Raw genomic sequence first — 19,802 nt, forward strand, 5'->3', positions numbered from 1 at the left:
TTAAATTTATCAAAATTAAAGCTTCACCAAGCGCATACTAAAAAACCTAGTCAAAGTAAATTGCATTGTACCACAAACATGGTGAGACATCACATTGACATCATGAGAGGGCCACTGACTGAGACATTGCAGCTCGAGTTTTCCAACTGGACCAGCAAATTGTGTGTTTTAGGGTTTGGTGAGATTTGGCAAAGATTTCGATTATCAAGTTTCTTTTCGGACATGTCTTGGTTTATCATTTTGGCATCAAATGTTCCTCCTCTTGGAAAAATACTTTTTTATGAGTTAATCTCATTTTTTAACATTTGGTTGATAATGGAAACCAATCAGTTCAGTAGTGGTAGCCATGATTTAGTGTCTGTAATGACTCATATGTCCCCGACGAATACGATGATTTAATACTGTGAAGGGAAGAAATTGATCGATGATATGATTTATATTTTTCACATTAAACCAAGAGTTATTGGTCAATGATCATTTGTTTAGAAAAATTTTCCCTGGTATGTTTCGGGGGAGCTTATAAGAGGGTCTCCTAAAATATATGAGTATTTACAATTTACATTCTTTTTTCCTATAATTTAGTTACTTTCACTTATATCTTATATATTGATTAATTAATTTGAATCGAATATTACATAAATTCATTATGGGAGTGATTCTTTTAATATATTTTATTTTATTCACAACGTCAATAATAAAAATAAAAGAAAGGGGCAATTACAATGTGACATACTGGCATATTACAGGAACTGATCTCTTTTAGTGGAGGCAAAGGATGATGAGTTGGAGGTTCTGCCCCCAGCACTTGTGTGAGCTTTACAGGCAAGACAAAGTTAAGGCATTGTTTGGATGTTACAACAGAAGAACTCAGTCGTTGGGGGATCCTCGAAACGAATCTCGACCGTTCGTTTCTCATCACCGGATGGTTCTCACTTGAATACACGTGTTGTATATCTTTTCTTCCATTTTAATCTCTCTTTTTTGGGGGCTTCCATGCATGGAATTCTCCTCCAACTACAACACTAAAACAAAGGGTATCCAGAGAGAGAGAGAGAGCCATCGGTGTTTTTGTTGTTGTTCTTCTTATGAGCCTGTTCATCGCCATCATTAGCGACTCATCACCTTTAAAATTTTGATTTTTCAAAAGGATCTTGGTTTTCATTGGAAGAAGGTGTTTGGGATGGGAGAAAATGGGATTTAAAGATTGTATCGTTTTCCTCTGGGTCGGATCTCTTTTGTTGTACTTAAAACAGAGAACTGTTACATCTCAGCTGCTGATTCTCGTTTGTTCATCATCTTCTCCACTGAAAATAAAGCAAGCAACTTTGTGATCTGTTCTTTTTTTTCCTCTCTTCTCCTTGATCTAGATTTTAATTCTTTGTTCTTCTTCCACAAGATAACTGAAAAATGCAGTCTTTTTTTGAAGATTTGAGGTAAGAAATGAGTTGCTCTTCCTGTTTAGTTAACTGGGTATTTTCAGCTTTCCAGTGATCATTTTTAAAAATGGAACAAAATCAAAAGAAGAAGTTTGTTTGCAAGTATTGCAACAAAGGGTACCCTTCTGGTAAGTCTTTAGGGGGTCACATAAGAACTCATATGAACAATGAGAATTCTGCTGAAGCTGGTGGTGGCCAATCTGCGACTTACGATCTGAGGGAAAACCCCAAGAAAAACAAGAGGCTTTCAGAATCAGGCAATGGCTCTTTGCTCAAAGAGATGATGATTTGTAAAGAATGTGGTAAGGGTTTCCATTCATTGAAAGCACTCTGTGGTCACATGGCTTGTCACTCTGAGAAAGAAAGGACCGTTCACAAATTTGAGGATCATTGGGATAGTCATTCAGACACTGAAACATCAACTGTTCCTGGTAGAAGTAGGAGATCCAGGAGAATAAGGTGCAAAACAAGTGGGGTTCATCAGGTTCAAGTTCATTCTAACGATTCAGTTTGTTTACCAAATGGTTCATCATCTGCATCAGAGATTGAAGATCAGCAAGAACAAGCAGAGGTTGCTGTGTGTTTGATGATGCTTTCAAGGGATTCTTCTGGTTGCAAGAAAGGGCTGAACGCAGTTGCTGATTCTTCATATTACAACTCTGTTGTTTTGGATGCTAAATCATCTTCCATTGATGTGAGGATTGTTGAATGTAAGAAACTTAAGGTGAGGTCTAGATCTGGTAAAAATGTGAGTAAATTCAAGTGTGTGAAAACTGAAGTAGGTGATAATCAAGCTGATAGCTTTGCAAATGGCTCTTTTCATACTCAAATGACTGGTACCAAAGTGACCAAGTTCTCAAATGGCAATTCTGAGAAGAGATTGGTTTCAAAGAAAAACAAAGGGCATGAATGCCCTTTCTGCTGCAGGGTTTTCAAGTCAGGCCAAGCTTTAGGAGGTCACAAAAGGTCCCATTCGTTGGAGGTTCAGAGGAAACAACATTGGTCACCCAACAAGACTCACCAGAAACTCCATTGCCAGCTCTAATTGACCTTAACCTTCCAGCTCCCGTTGAAGAAGATGCAATGGGGAATTCTGGGTTCATCCCAACAGTGTGTAAATGAACAAATTTACTTCCTTTTTTGGAGTTTCTCTTTGGTTTTCTGATTCAAGATGGTACTGTCAACCGTGTTCACCATTTTTGCAATTATATTTTCTTGTTGGAAGCAATCATATGTTATCTACAAAATACAAATCTCACTGTTGAAGTGTTTTTTTTTCTTTTTGTTCATAGTTTAAAGCGTTGTGTTAAAGAAGAAACAAGGACCACCTGCTGTGGGGAAACATTAAGGAAAGTTTCATGGCAGGGAGTGGAAAAGAAGTTTCCTCTAGAATTCACATGCACCTAGGCCTGTATGTGTGTGTGTACTGTTTGGGAAAATGCCTTGAGATCAATTTTAATGCTCTCCTTTTGTCTCTAACAAAGGTAGCAACTTAGTTCAGATCGGGTACTGCAAAGGTGAGAGTGACACTCCTAACTTAATTTGTTACATTCTTAAATGATAAGATTCGGTTCTATTTTGAATATAGTTGAAGTTCATATGACTATCAAACACTGAAAGTCGAAAAAAAATCTTAAAGTATTTTTTAGAGATTTAATACCTAAACTATTAGTTTACATTCGCAAACAATAGGATTTGGTTCTATTTTGAATATAGCTGAAGTTCACATAACTATCGAATACCAAAAGTCGGGAAAAAATTCTCAGTATTTTTAGGGTTAATTACACGTTTAGTACCTAAACTTTCAATTTTTTCAAAATCATATTTAAAATTTAACTTTTGTTTTATTTTAGTATTCGCCATTAAAAATTCTAATTTTGTTTCATTTTAATATCCCATTTAAAATTTAATATTAAGTTTTGAAAACTTGAAAGTTTAGGTACTAAAACGGCTAAAATTGATAGTTTAGGCATTAAACGTTAATTTTTTGACAACAAGATACTAAAAAGAAATGAAATCTAAATGTTAGGTATGATTTTGAAAAAAAATTAAAAGTTTATATATTAAAACGGATCAAAACTAATAATTTAAGTAATAAATACGTAACTTACCCCTTTTTTTTATCGGTTTTCAAGTTGAACTAGCTCATAGAATTTCGGGTTTTCTTTTAGTTAATGAACCAACTACATACTAGAAAGTCCAATTTGCGCTGAGAAATTTTATTATTCTCTTTTTAGTATTTTTTTTAGGTTTAAAGCTGATAAACCCCCCAATTTTTTTGTATGAAAAAAAGTAATATAAAGGACTATTATTGTAATTATTCTTAAATATATAAGATAAAATTATATATATATATATATATATATATATATATATATATTTGGGCCGGGTCGGGTATTTTTCACCCTAAACCCGACCCGAACATCACATTATAATTAAATATTCAAATTCACTTTTAAAACAAAAAAATATCAATTTTATAAATTCATTTTTAAAATTAAAAAGGTATTTATGTGAACTGGTATAAAAGAAAATAATAACGTTTCAAGTTTAAATTTATTAGTGTCTATGCTATGACCCTTACCCCATTATATATGAAAATATGATTTTATTGTTGTTGTTGAGTGTCTATGCTATAAGTGGGTTCCCTGACTAAATTATATTATATTTAATTTTTATTAAGTTTGAATATTTATTCAAAGATATTTCAATTATTAATTTAATTATACTTTACAATAATATATCTTATGATAGTGTTTAGAGAATGTGGTAATTATATTTGTAATTGTGGTTATAATTGTACTTATGCACATAGGGACAAAAGCATGTAGTAGGTAAGAACGTTTATGGCTCTCAACTTTGATTGTATTTTAAGTCATTAAAATATAGTTTAATTATCTTTATAAGATACTTTGATTTTAAATTAATGAAATTAGACTCTATTTTCTTGATTTAATTATATTTAAAAAAAATCGTTCTAAAATTAACTTAATCTCCTCATAATCGTCATCTATATATGACAAACTTGAAATTATAAGTATAAAGCTGATGACTACTATTTATATATGCTAAATATATAATGAAAAATATAAGTGTGTAAAAAGAAAAAAAAAAGATGTATAACTTTATTGAAAATATAAAAAGGGTTTTTTGTCAATTTTTTTTAAATAAAAATTAAGGGTAAACTATGCATTTAGTACCTAAACTATCAGTTTTGACCCGTTTCAGTACTTAGCTTTTATTTTTTTTCAAAATCATACCTAACATTTAATTTTTATTTCATTTTAGTACCTACTGTTAAAAACTTAATTTGTTTAGTGTCTAAACTAAACTATCCGTTTTGGTCCGTTTTAGTACTTAAACTTTTACTTTTCAAAACTTAACGTTTAATTTTAAACGCAGATACTAAAATGATACAAAAACTAAAGTTTTTAGTGCTGGGTAATGAAATGAAAAAAATCTTTAGGTATGATTTTGAGAAAAAATGAAAGTTTAGGTACAGCAGACCAAATATTATAGTTTATGTACTAAAAAAGTAATTTAACCTAAAAATAAAAATTAGGAGAAACCTCGCAGTCACAGCAAGTGGAGAGCGACTATATAGGTCCATCGCATAAAAGTCCAACTGCCTCCAACGACGCATAAATTTACTTAACTGCCACACGAGGAATTCCCCAAAACAATAAAAGATCGCCGAGGATATGAAAATGCCGCAACTAAGCGCCAGTTCAGACCTCCTGCCACGGTGATAGCGGCATTAATCGTACGATGATTAGCTCCTCCGTCTACGGCGTTGAAGAGTCTATTTTCGTATAATTATGTCAATAATCTTTACGCTTCAGTAATTGTTCTTTTGAAATTATCAAATTGATCTTAATGAATTAGATGATAATTAAATAGATTTTTAAGTAATATTATTTCAACTGTATTCTTATTTAAAAATTTATAATTAAATATTTTAACCTAATATATATACATATATATTTAAATAGTTTAAAGTGATTAAAAAATAATATTTACTCAAAATATTTCTTAACTATTGACAATGTGTATTCATCCTACAGACATTGCTACTCAAACTCATGATCTCTAGAGAAATAACGCACCATAATTATTAAAACTACGTAATGGTTTCTTAGACCTAATATACTAAAGATAAATAATACTATATCAAAATGATATTAAAAATAAATTCACTTCACTTTTTAATGGTACGGTATCATCTTATTCAATAAAATTTCATATATTTATACATATTGTTAATATATTAAATATAAATCTTATTTTGTATATTTATTATAAATATATTTTAAAGATTATATTCCATATACTTATTTCACAGTATCTCACTAAAGTACATAGAATATACTTATACAAGAGAGAAGAATAGGACAAGTCAGAAACTAGCGGCTCTGAACAAATACCACGAACTGCTGTACCTAATATTGGCATTTAAGCCTGATTATAAACAAGAATTTAGATATATATTCTCATGCACAAGGATAAAATATATATATGCATAAATTAGATAAGAAGGGCTAAGTTTTCATAAATCTGCCCATTAAGAGAGAGAATTCTGCTGAAGCTGGTGGTGGCCAATCTGCGACTTACGATCTGAGGGAAAACCCCAAGAAAAACAAGAGGCTTTCAGAATCAGGCAATGGCTCTTTGCTCAAAGAGATGATGATTTGTAAAGAATGTGGTAAGGGTTTCCATTCATTGAAAGCACTCTGTGGTCACATGGCTTGTCACTCTGAGAAAGAAAGGACCGTTCACAAATTTGAGGATCATTGGGATAGTCATTCAGACACTGAAACATCAACTGTTCCTGGTAGAAGTAGGAGATCCAGGAGAATAAGGTGCAAAACAAGTGGGGTTCATCAGGTTCAAGTTCATTCTAACGATTCAGTTTGTTTACCAAATGGTTCATCATCTGCATCAGAGATTGAAGATCAGCAAGAACAAGCAGAGGTTGCTGTGTGTTTGATGATGCTTTCAAGGGATTCTTCTGGTTGCAAGAAAGGGCTGAACGCATTTGCTGATTCTTCATATTACAACTCTGTTGTTTTGGATGCTAAATCATCTTCCATTGATGTGAGGATTGTTGAATGTAAGAAACTTAAGGTGAGGTCTAGATCTGGTAAAAATGTGAGTAAATTCAAGTGTGTGAAAACTGAAGTAGGTGATAATCAAGCTGATAGCTTTGCAAATGGCTCTTTTCATACTCAAATGACTGGTACCAAAGTGACCAAGTTCTCAAATGGCAATTCTGAGAAGAGATTGGTTTCAAAGAAAAACAAAGGGCATGAATGCCCTTTCTGCTGCAGGGTTTTCAAGTCAGGCCAAGCTTTAGGAGGTCACAAAAGGTCCCATTTCGTTGGAGGTTCAGAGGAAACAACATTGGTCACCCAACAAGACTCACCAGAAACTCCATTGCCAGCTCTAATTGACCTTAACCTTCCAGCTCCCGTTGAAGAAGATGCAATGGGGAATTCTGGGTTCATCCCAACAGTGTGTAAATGAACAAATTTACTTCCTTTTTTGGAGTTTCTCTTTGGTTTTCTGATTCAAGATGGTACTGTCAACCGTGTTCACCATTTTTGCAATTATATTTTCTTGTTGGAAGCAATCATATGTTATCTACAAAATACAAATCTCACTGTTGAAGTGTTTTTTTTTTCTTTTTGTTCATAGTTTAAAGCGTTGTGTTAAAGAAGAAAAAAGGACCACCTGCTGTGGGGAAACATTAAAAAAAGTTTCATGGCAGGGAGTGGAAAAGAAGTTTCCTCTAGAATTCACATGCACCTAGGCCTGTATGTGTGTGTACTGTTTGGGAAAATGCCTTGAGATCAATTTTAATGCTCTCCTTTTGTCTCTAACAAAGGTAGCAACTTAGTTCAGATCGGGTACTGCAAAGGTGAGAGTGATACTCCTAACTTAATTTGTTACATTCTTAAATGATAAGATTCGGTTCTATTTTGAATATAGTTGAAGTTCATATGACTATCAAACACTGAAAGTCGAAAAAAAATCTTAAAGTATTTTTTAGAGATTTAATACCTAAACTATTAGTTTACATTCGCAAACAATAAGATTTGGTTCTATTTTGAATATAGCTGAAGTTCACATAACTATCGAATACCAAAAGTCGGGAAAAAATTCTCAGTATTTTTAGGGTCAATTACACGTTTAGTACCTAAATTTTCAATTTTTTCAAAATCATATTTAAAGTTTAACTTTTGTTTTATTTTAATATTCGCCATTAAAAATTCTAATTTTGTTTCATTTTAATATCTCATTTAAAATTTAATATTAAGTTTTGAAAACTTGAAAGTTTAGGTACTAAAACGGCTAAAATCGATAGTTTAGGCATTAAACGTTAATTTTTTGACAACAAGATACTAAAATGAAATGAAATCTAAATGTTAGGTATGATTTTGAAAAATTTTTTAAAAGTTTATGTACTAAAACGGATCAAAACTGATAATTTAAATAGTAAATACGTAACTTACCCTTTTTTATCGGTTTTCAAGTTGAACTAGCTCATAGAATTTCGGGTTTTCTTTTAGTTAATGAACCAACTACACACTAGAAAGTCCAATTTGGGCTGAGAAATTTTATTATTATCTTTTTAGTATTTTTTTAGGTTTAAAGCTGATAAACCCCCAATTTTTTTGTGTGAAAAAAAGTAATATAAAGGGGTATTATTGTAATTATTCTTAAATATATAAGATAAAATTATATATATATTTTTGGGTCGGGTCGGGTATTTTTCACCCTAAACCCGACCCGACCCGAACATCACATTATAATTAAATATTCAAATTCACTTTTAAAACAAAAAAAAATCAATTTTATAAATTCATTTTAAAATTAAAAAGGTATTTATGTGAACTGGTATAAAAGAAAATAATAACGTTTCAAGTTTAAATTCATTAGTGTCTATGCTATGACCCTTACCCCATTACATATGAGAATAGGGTTTTGTTGTTGTTGTTGTTGTTGAGTGTCTATGCTATGAGTGGGTTCCCTGTCTAAATTATATTATATTTAATTTTTATTAAGTTTGATTATTTATTCAAAAATATTTCAATTATTAATTTAATTATACTTTACAATAATATATCTTATGATAGTGTTTAGAGAATGTGGTAATTATATTTGTAATTGTGGTTATAATTGTACTTATGCACATAGGGACAAAAGCATGTAGTAGGTAAGAACGTTTATGGCTCTCAACTTTGATTGTATTTTAAGTCATTAAAATATAGTTTAATTATCTTGATAAGATACTTTGATTTTAAATTAATGAAATTAGACTCTATTTTCTTGATTTAATTATATTTTAAAAAAATCGTTCTAAAATTAACTTAATCTCCTCATAATCGTCATCTATATATGACAAACTTGAAATTATAAGTATAAAGCTGATGACTACTATTTATATATGCTAAATATATAATGAAAAATATAAGTGTGTAAAAAGAAAAAAAAAGATGAATAACTTTATTGAAAATATAAAAAGGGATTTTTGTCAAATTTTTTTAAATAAAAATTAAGGGTAAACTATGCATTTAGTACCTAAACTATCAGTTTTGACCCGTTTCAGTACTTAGCTTTTATTTTTTTCAAAACCATACCTAACATTTAATTTTTATTTCATTTTAGTACCTACTGTTAAAAACTTAATTTGTTTAGTGTCTAAACTAAACTATCCGTTTTGGTCCGTTTTAGTACTTAAACTTTCACTTTTCAAAACTTAACGTTTAATTTTAAACGCGGATACTAAAATGAAACAAAAACTAAAGTTTTTAGTGCTGAGTAATGAAATGAAGGAAAAAAACCTTTAGGTATGGTTTTGAAAAAAATGAAAGTTTAGGTGCTACAACAGATCAAAAATGATAGTTTATGTACTAAAAAAGTAATTTAACCTAAAAATAAAAATTAGGAGAAACCTCGCAGTCACAGCAAGTGGAGAGGGACTATATAAGTCCATCGCATAAAAGTCCAACTGCCTCCAACGACGCATAAATTTACTTAACTGCCACACGAGGAATTCCCCAAAACAATAAAAGATCGCCGAGGATATGAAAATGCCGCAACTAAGCGCCAGTTCAGACCTCCTGCCACGGTGATAGCGGCATTAATCGTACGATGATTAGCTCCTCCGTCTACGGCGTTGAAGAGTCTATTTTCGTATAATTATGTCAATAATCTTTACGCTTCAGTAATTGTTCTTTTGAAATTATCAAATTGATCTTAATGAATTAGATGATAATTAAATAGATTTTTAAGTAATATTATTTCAACTGTATTCTTATTTAAAAATTTATAATTAAATATTTTAACCTAATATATATACATATATATTTAAATAGTTTAAAGTGATTAAAAAATAATATTTACTCAAAATATTTCTTAACTATTGACAATGTGTATTCATCCTACAGACATTGCTACTCAAACTCATGATCTCTAGAGAAATAACGCACCATAATTATTAAAACTACGTAATGGTTTCTTAGACCTAATATACTAAAGATAAATAATACTATATCAAAATGATATTAAAAATAAATTCACTTCACTTTTTAATGGTACGGTATCATCTTATTCAATAAAATTTCATATATTTATACATATTGTTAATATATTAAATATAAATCTTATTTTGTATATTTATTATAAATATATTTTAAAGATTATATTCCATATACTTATTTCACAGTATCTCACTAAAGTACATAGAATATACTTATACAAGAGAGAAGAATAGGACAAGTCAGAAACTAGCGGCTCTGAACAAATACCACGAACTGCTGTACCTAATATTGGCATTTAAGCCTGATTATAAACAAGAATTTAGATATATATTCACATGCACAAGGATAAAATATATATATGCATAAATTAGATAAGAAGGGCTAAGTTTTCATAAATCTGCCCATTAAGAGAGAGAATTCATTATATGAGAAATACTATTTGTATAAACAAGCAATGTGATATAATTAAGGAATTGTGTTTTCTGGTGAAGGACTCACTCTTATCTTTGAAACACCCTTGGTTTGGCAAGCTCTTGAGCTGATCTTTAGGGTAAGGTCAGTGACCTTCAGTTCATCTGCCAACTCAATGGATAGCCTGTGTTTAAAACCCTAAGAGAAGGGTTACTGTTAGATAAATAAATGAGCTGCAGAACTCAGTCTTTTCATCACGCCCGCAAGTGTTGAACAAAGAAATCTATTTCCTCCCATAATGATCTATTAGCATAATCTATTGATGGCATATCATGAAAGAAGATCCTCCCTTTCCGAATGGAACATTTGTGTAATCTAGGAAAAAAAAACCAGAATCAAGGAATCCTTGTACAATATATTTAGGTCCATATTCAAAGAAATCTTTATATCACACCATAGTGTAAATTAATCTCTTGTCGGTGCATATAGATAGTGAATAGTTAGGTGCATATAGAACTAAATCAAACGTACTTTACTGATAACCCCTAGGCTCAAATTGAGTGAGTACCACGTATAAAACGTCAATCAGAAGATTCTACTGGTTGTTAAATGTCTTTTCACTGGACCCTAAAGGCCTAAAGTTGTAATCTCTGTATCGATACCATGCCTGAAAAGACCTTTTAAGATCCTTGATTAAGCGTAATAAAGTTAGTAACTGGGGGTGTAAATTAACCACATTTAAACAAAGAGATTATATTTATATTCGTTTGTTTATTTTTAAATATATTCGGTTTATTTAATAAGTGTAATGAAAACTGGTAACAGGGGTGTGCATAAATCACGTTTGAATTCATATTTATTTTCATTTATTTATTTTGTAAAGGAGTTTATATTTAGTTTTCTTATTTAATTTTTTAATACTATGTTAATGCTCGTTTATTTATTTGAAAGGTGTTCATTGGTTTAACATTAAAAAAATATATTCATTTTATATTCATGAACATATTGTTTTATATGCTTTTCAATATGCTCTTTGCCAACCGCCCTTTTTTTAACCAAGTCAAAGAAAAATAGTGAAATTATCCCACTAATCCTTAAAATTTTTAAGCTTCATAGTTTGAACTCCAAGTTCACCATGTGTTAAAGTCAGTCCTTCCTTTACTAATATCTAAAATCTAAAAAGTTAAAAAGAAAAGAAGAACCAAATAAACGAATTTATTTATGAATATAAACAAACTGAACACATCTTTATTCGTGTTCATTGATTTACTAATTGAACATAAAAAAATTGTTCATACTCATTTATTTAGCTTTATATACAAATACTATATGAATGATTCACGAACAGTTTATCGAATGCTTTATTTACATCCCTACTGCATCAAAATGTAACAGGCAGTCCAGAAAAACCAAGTAGCCAATGAAAACTATGAACCTTATGATTGAATGCTGCGAGGAACAAGTAAATAATTAACTATAAAGATGTAATAGGGCAGTCCATAAATATTATCCGAGATAGATGAGGACTGGTCAAAAAATGTCAAAAGAGGGATCTATATCTCATGCTTTTGGGGTTAAATAGCCAAACATTAAATCACATTGCTCCACTAACTATACTAGCTAAGAAGCTCTAGTCTTGTGAAGCCCTCCTGACCATGGGAGGCTGAATCCTATCAATAACTTAGCAGAAGCCCTAACTAGTAAGCTGCTCATTGCTTAAGCCATTCTCCATCTCCCTTACTTTGTTTTTCTCAGTCAGACTGTAATTTGAGTGCCTAGAGGTTTCTCCTGCAGGGTCAAACCATAGAACATCATACAAGGGTTAAGCCACCGATCCAGGAGGGACCGAGAGAGGGTAGCTGGAGGCACTGACCTCTTAAAAATTTTAAATTATCATATATATATTTATTTAGATATTTTTTGTATTTTCTAATGATATTATGTTTTCACTCATAAAATTTTATAAGTTTATCCTCTACTAAAATTTTATAATTAAGTGTGTGAAAGAGTTATAGTATGGCAGTTTGACAGTACGTAAACATAGTCGAAGGAAGGTACGCATACCATTTTTTTTCCTCTTATCTGTTACGCATTCCAGGAGGCACAATATCCCCAAGTAACCCTTCATCTTTGGGCAACTGTGAGGTGGATTCCGGCAGCGAACGAGATTCTCTTACTTCAATAGGTACTTGGTGTGACTGTGTTGTGCTGGGAGGAATTCCATTATGTAACTGTATCCCTTGTGGATGATAAATTTGAGAGATTGCTGGATTAAATTGACGGGCAAAGGCAACTTCATGGCTGATGAGTCCACCTCGGGGGAAACCGGCACTATGATGACAGTGTTGACCTTCATATGTAGTGATGACAACGGTGGGATCTTCAGAAGATCGTTCCACTCTCTTCTTCACTGTACATTTGCTATTTGTGCAACGGTAGTAGCTCCTATGAAATTAAATAAATGGCTAAGGTTTTGCAAAAATTTTCTGTAATTTTTCCTTGCATTAATGAATGATTTTAAGCATGAAGCCATAATTTCACTACCCCAAACAAAAGGAGTCTATCAAGGCTTTTTGCTACTCTACATGTGCTTCATTTGACCTCACTTTGGAAAATGCATGCATATGGTGCATATTATATCGTAAAATATGACTGAATAAGTCAAATTTCATATTAGATAAATAGCAGCTTACCTAGGGAATGGGCTGTTTTTAACAGCTTTTTGTCCATATTTCCGCCATCTGTACCCATCTTCTAGATGATCAACTTCACTTTTGGTCACGAAAGCAAAACGTGGCTGCCGAGCTTGCTTTTGCCCTTTCTTCCTCACCTTACTCCTACAAAAATTTTCCACCTAAAATTATCAAAAATGGAGGGGGAAAGGAATCCTAAATATTAAATATTTTGCTAAAAAGAAGGTTAATCCATAATATGTTCCATTTTTTAACAAAAGATAAAGGAAACTATAACGAAAAATGTCAAGGACCAATGTAAGCAATTTCAAGGTATGCAATGCAATAGAAAGAGATTAAAAACTGAAGAACCCAAGAAACTTGCAATTAGTAATGTGGATATCTTCAATGTTATATACATTTCATGTACTGCAGTGTGATGAAAATCAAGATTCTTAAGTAATACAAAGAACTTGCTTGCAACATGAAATGCATCAATCAATATGGAAGAAATTAATGATTTTATGATATATCTGGCCAATTTCTGATGAATCTCGAAAGCTACTAAATAAATAATCATAAATAAATAAATTCAAGAATGAAAACCCACCACAGAAGCAACACTAAAACCCTATATATGGCATTATCTATATTGCTTTTACCAGAGGGGATGAGCGTAGAACAAATGACAGACACTCAAGTTAATGGAAAATGGCTGTCCCTTTTTCCCATATATATATATATATATATATGAGGTAAGTGGAGGTAAGATAGTAGGTTACCCCAACAGAGCAGTTTCCGTAAGAGACCTCCGAATTATGAAATACCCTCGATCCCACGACATGGTCCTAAATTATTCTAATTTGCAGTATCTAAGATTTTTGTTATCGAAAGGGAATTTTCCCAGCTATATTCCTGCTTTTTGGCTTCATAAAGAAAACATATGAAAGCAAAGCACGCCATTCCCGCCGCAATAACGGCGGTGCAGAAGGAGGCCACTTCGTTGATAGCCAAAAAGTAACTCTTTTAATTTTGGCCCTTTTTCTTCTATTATTTCTCTAAAATTACGAAACTACATCAACCCTTTCGTCCCCAACTTGCATGAAACGACAAGGTTGTTATCTTCTCATTTACAGTTTCAGTGTACGGATACCGAGAATTGCACCTTCTCAAATGAGACAGCAAAATATAACACCAAAAAAAAAATAGAAGTTTCTTTTTATTTTTTTCCATTTTCATCGTCGGTTCACAAATACTCACGGTATCTCAGGCGGTTTCCACCCGAATTCCATTGATTTCTCCGCCGGATCTTTGATGAAGATCGAAGAAACCGGAGGATTCGATGTCGGCACTTCATTTGTCCCGCCCGGATTCGATGCCGTTCCTGAACATGTATCACCAGCAGCTGCACCGGAGCTCTTTGATGAGCCGGCGTAATTTCCCGCCAAATCAGGCCCTGGTGTCGGTTCGATCTAGTTCACTAAACCTTTCGAACTCATCGGTGTGGTCTGGTTGTAGAATATTCCAACCAAACTCACTCAGTATACTGCTTTCCCTATCGAAGAAGTAATTGATGCTATCCGAGACTGAGTCAGGTACAGCACGTGTCCAGCTCGAGCTCGAATCCGGTCTAAACTCAGTCCCAGCTGGATCAATCCCCTCTTTACCTCCTTCCATCCTCTAAACCTTCATCCAACGAAAAAAAAAGGAAAAAAGAAAAGAAAATCAAAGTATTCAAACATCCAAATGAAATCTAAAAGAAACGTAGAGACCATGAAATAAAGGAATGGGGAGAGAGAGCTAGGGTTTTGGCTAATTTCGAAAATGGGAAATTGAAAAGTACGCGCGAGTAATAGAGATTGGGGGAGAAATGAGAAGAAGATAAGTTAGAAAAATCGGCGTCAACCGAAAATAGTAACGGGAGGTTGATATTTAAAGGAAGGAGGGGGAGGGAGTGGGCGAGGAGGGTGTGCGTGGGATCCACGCGCATTAATGAAGATAAGAAAAAGAGATGCTTTCCGACGTGAAGAAGTACCATGTTTTATTTCCTCCGTTGTTAATTTGGAATTAATTACTGAATGTGATAAAAGTACATTTAAATTTTAGAAAAAAATTATTTGTTTTAATCAAATTAATAATATATTTTAGATTGTTTTGAATAATTCCAGATAAAAAATAAATACAGAAATCTGAATATTTGATTAAAAATAATTTATTTAAAAAATAATAAATATAAACCAGCCTAACAATTTCAACATTAATTGGTAACATTACATCAAATTTGTTCTAGCAGTGTTTTTAGTGGCGTTTTGAGAGTTAACGTCATTAACTTTAAATATATAGCGGCGTTTTCATTCAAAACGCCGTAAAATAATAAATTTAGCGGAGTTTTTATACAAACCCGCAATAGGGTTCATATATAGTGATGTTTTTTTCTTTCGGAAAACACCTTAATATAGAGTGCTTTAGCGGCATTTGTTTAAAAATATCGCAATATGATTCATATATAGTGACATTTTTACAACAAACGTCGCAACAGAGAAGTACTTTAACGACGTTTGTCTACCTACTTATGCTATTTAATTTAATTTTTAAAATAATTTTTTATAATTAATATATATCATAATGAACTGTGAAATCAATTGAACTGATCCAATTATAATTAATTCAAAATATTATATATAATAAAACTCGGATTTGATTCTCAATCGAGACTTAACTTAAATACGAAAACTTAATAGATAGAATTTATATTACATAATTATTGAAATTGGATTGGATGCTCACTGTGAAAATGTTAGGGTTGCTTTGGTCAGTTTTCATCATTTCTGCAACCTCTTGGAACCCTAGCTTTTGCAAACAGCAGCAGCATTCATGCTTTCAGCTGATTATATTATATATATAGTTTTTTTTGGGAAGAAAATCTAATTAAACCAAGCAGCTGCAGTCACATCGAGGGTTTGAGCTCACTTTTCTCTCTCTCATTTTCCTAGTTGCCAATCACGTTGCAGATTGGCCACTGGGTCCCTTAATGATCTGAGCATCGAGCTCATCAAAGTTTTCAACAAGTATGAATATAAATTACTAATGGTATGATGATACGAGTGGACCGATCGGCCTTTCCTTCTCCATTTCTCGTTTACTTCCGCTTCCATGAAATGATAGCCATCGCAAGTGGCAACCCTAATCCTACTGCAGATGCTTTGTTCGCATGTATATATAGTTTTATTCTTGCCTACATAATAAAGCAGTTTATGTGCCGACAATCCTACTAACAATGATGCTATTAGGGTCAAGCTTAATTTACTTGGTTTTTTTAACGGGAGCTAATAAACATTTAAAATAGAGAAAATATAGGTTAAAAATATAATTTTCTTTATTTTAAAATTAAGAATAAAGTTTCTTCTAATATTTGATCGTTTATCCATGAATATAAATCACTTTTATAATAATTTTGTGGTGTTCTATTCTTCCTTCATGGATTTCATTTGATTCAATTTTTAAATATAATTGAAAGTTTTATAATTATTAAATGTAAATAACTTTAGTTTAGAAAAAGGAGAGAAAAATAATGGTTAAGGATTGATTGAGAGGAAATGCTTTGGGAATATCTAACTAATTAGTTAAGGTTTAGCAATCAGCACTTTTTATCAGCAAAATAAAGTGGTGTTAGTTGCATTGCTTAGACCTTTAGAGAGACTAGGTCGTAGGTGAATGATTATACCAAATAAACTTTTCAAAGTTGGAGTTATTTCCAAACTCTATATTTAATTTTTTGGGTTGCCCTCTCGGTTTCTGATTGATCCCGACCGATCCGCATCACACATATAATTTGACTAATGTGTTAATATACAAATTTGCTTAACTCCTACGTCAATAATTTTTTTAACAATGATCGGTGGCTTGATTGAAATCAAATTAACAATTCAGTGACTTGATTGACAATTTTGTTATTTAGTGATCAAAACAGAAGTGACATCATAGTCTAGTGATTATAGAGATGATTTACCCTAAAATCTTTTATTGGGGCTCTAAAAACAACTTTTAAAGGGATCATAGTCTTGATGATCCGGTCAGGTGTAAAAGAGATATCAACTGAAAGTTAAAAGAAAATCCTTTTAATTGCTTTGGTATCTAAATAAACTCAAATTCTGGTTAATTCAACTTTAAACAATGGGTAAATTATACATTTGATACATAAACTATCAGTTTTGGTTCGCTTTAGTACCTAAACTTTTAATTTTTTTCAAAATCATACCTAAAGTTTAGTTTTTATTTCATTTCAGTACTACTATTTAAAATTTAACATTACGTTTTGAAAAAAAATGAAATTTTAGGTACTAAAATAGACCAAAATTGATAGTTTAAGTACTAAACGCGATAAGTTTTTTAACGACGGGTACTAAGATGAAACAAAAACTAAACGTTAGGTATGATTTTGAAAAAAATTGAAAGTTTAGGTACTAAAACGGACTAAAACTTATAGTTTATATACTTAAAGCGTAGTTTACCCTTAAACAATTCATGGTGTTTTACGGACTGATCAGTTTAGCTACTAAATCAAGGTAATAGCAGTTTACTTAATCTTTCTGGTCAAATAGAGCACTAATACGGAATTTCGAACTTGATTAGCGGAAAGTTGCAGTTTTCGGAGGTTGTATCCGGAGATATAACAAATTGCTTACTATAATACTATACAGTGATCATAAGGTATATAATGTCGGTCTGTATCATCAACCTTTTCTTGGCACTCGATGTAGCCGGAAAATCTTTTCCGACGAGGAAATAATTGGCGCGACCATAACCTTCATTTCCTTCCAAGGATCCCCATCAGTTCTTCGTAGTTGTAGGGCCCGAAAACGCCACTTCTCACATATGCCTTCACTTCCTCAAACCTTGGGTCTGGCACAAACTGTGATGAGAGATCGGGCATGTATTACATTCTCTGTTAGACCTCATTCTCATATTTGCAAAAGAGAAAACCAAAGGAAGGGCTCACCTTTCCTTCGGATCTTTCTTTCCGTAGACCGGCAATTTCCTGAGACTCGGCACCGAAGAGGAAGGAGTTATCTCCTCCAACCTCTTGCCTTATTTCAACATTAGCTCCATCTAAGGTTCCAGTTAGTATACATTGGTTCCACTTGCCTCCATTCCGGCCGTACTAAATGATCGAAACAATGTGTTAGCCAGAGAGAAACATTAGACAACCTGAAGGGACTTATTATGCATCGATTGCAAGTTACTTGTAGTCATCGATCGGATAAAAAAATGTAAACCCTTTTCCGAGCAGCTTTCGAGTTCAATTGCATGATGTTAGATTAAGCACAACTACACAAAGGAAGAGAAAAGTAAGGAGCCAAATGTACCTTATATGCTGAGACAACTCGCTACCGGCATAAACGCAAAGAACAAGACCATAGTTACAAACATGGATCATTTCCAACATCAAGCAATCATAAAAGCTCAATCCGTGAATAGGTACGAACAATTAGCTTGAATCGAAAACGAGTTCACCGAGTATACTACCTTTAGAAGGTCCCCTATTTCGGGATCATGGTTCACAGTACTCGCTACCGGGAATCATTTTAGCCACGCTTACATTGTAATCAGGAACAAACACAACCTGGCATAAACACAAAGAACAAGGCCATAGTTACAAACGAGGATCATTTCCAGCATCAAGCAAACATAAAAAGCTTAATCCGTGAATAGTACGAACAATTAACTTGGGTCGAAACAGAGTTCACCATATATACTACCTTTAGAATGTCCCCTATTTCGGGATCATGGTTCACAGTACTCCCACCAAAACATCTGTGATGAACTTCACTATCCTTTTAGCTTGTACGTATATGGCAAAACCTTCTCCTCCAAATATGCATACCCGGGGAACAAAGCTTGCTTTTCTTTCCTAATGGCTCATCTCTTTCATTTTCTTATAGCGGTAAACTATCCCCATAATGTTCAGTAACTGTCGCTTGTATTCGTGGACGCGCTTTACCTGTAATTACTTCCATTAGGTGTACTACGTACCCAAACTCTCAGTTTTACTTGAACTAATTGCATTCCAAACTTATAGTTGTATCTCACATATGTAGGCATGGATATTGAGATATGTAGATACAAAAAAGTGCAGAAACGGAATAGTATTAACTCAGGAAGAAATAACATGCACATCGAACATTGAATCGGAATTGACGATGTAGCCGGGTTTTTCTATAAGGAAAGATGCAACCTTGACCTTGTTTCTTCTTTCTTCTTCCTTCCATTAAGATTGAAGATCCTCATCATCAGCAAACTGAGGATAATTCTCATTAAGTTCTAACAATATGCATAAAGCCAATATGATGAACATTTAAGGTAAAGAAACTAAATGAATTGGATGCTATAGTAGATGAATTAAAACATTGATCAAGTTCAAGTTTGGATATATATATATATATATATATATATCATACGAAGTGTAGCCAATTTCTCTGTATTTACAACCCAATCTTCTGATCCAATCCACTTGGTTATAATTTTGCTCAAATCTGGATTGCAGAATCGGATCCATCTTCTTGGTGTAACCCCATTTGTTTTGTTCTGGAATTTCTCAGGCCACAACTGCCGAAAATTAACATTAAATTTTCAACAGATACTAAAATGAAATAAAAACTAAACTTTAAGATTGATTTTAAAAAATTAAAAGTTTATATACTAAAACTGATAGTTAAGTACGATTTATATAAACTCAAATC

At 32.5% G+C, this 19,802-nt stretch overlaps 1 protein-coding gene and 2 pseudogenes across 1 annotated transcript; 1 reads left to right on the forward strand and 2 right to left on the reverse strand.

Moving 5' to 3' along the window:
* Positions 1-1,020: 1,020 nt before the first annotated feature.
* Positions 1,021-6,959, forward strand: LOC120170919 (zinc finger protein ZAT4-like). The gene is made up of 2 exons (XM_039178758.1): positions 1,021-1,624; positions 6,028-6,959. The coding sequence occupies exons 1-2, from the start codon at positions 1,504-1,506 to the stop codon at positions 6,957-6,959; spliced, it is 1,053 nt and encodes a 350-aa protein (XP_039034689.1). The 5' UTR covers positions 1,021-1,503.
* Positions 6,960-12,466: 5,507 nt separating this feature from the next.
* On the reverse strand, positions 12,467-14,871 carry LOC120170910 (annotated as a pseudogene).
* A 2,875-nt stretch (positions 14,872-17,746) lies between these two features.
* On the reverse strand, positions 17,747-19,686 carry LOC120170920 (annotated as a pseudogene).
* Positions 19,687-19,802: the final 116 nt, after the last annotated feature.

The sequence above is a fragment of the Hibiscus syriacus genome, unplaced genomic scaffold, assembly GCF_006381635.1.
Source record: "Hibiscus syriacus cultivar Baekdansim isolate YM2019G1 unplaced genomic scaffold, ASM638163v2 tig00111798_pilon, whole genome shotgun sequence".
Lineage (NCBI taxonomy): Eukaryota > Viridiplantae > Streptophyta > Magnoliopsida > Malvales > Malvaceae > Hibiscus > Hibiscus syriacus.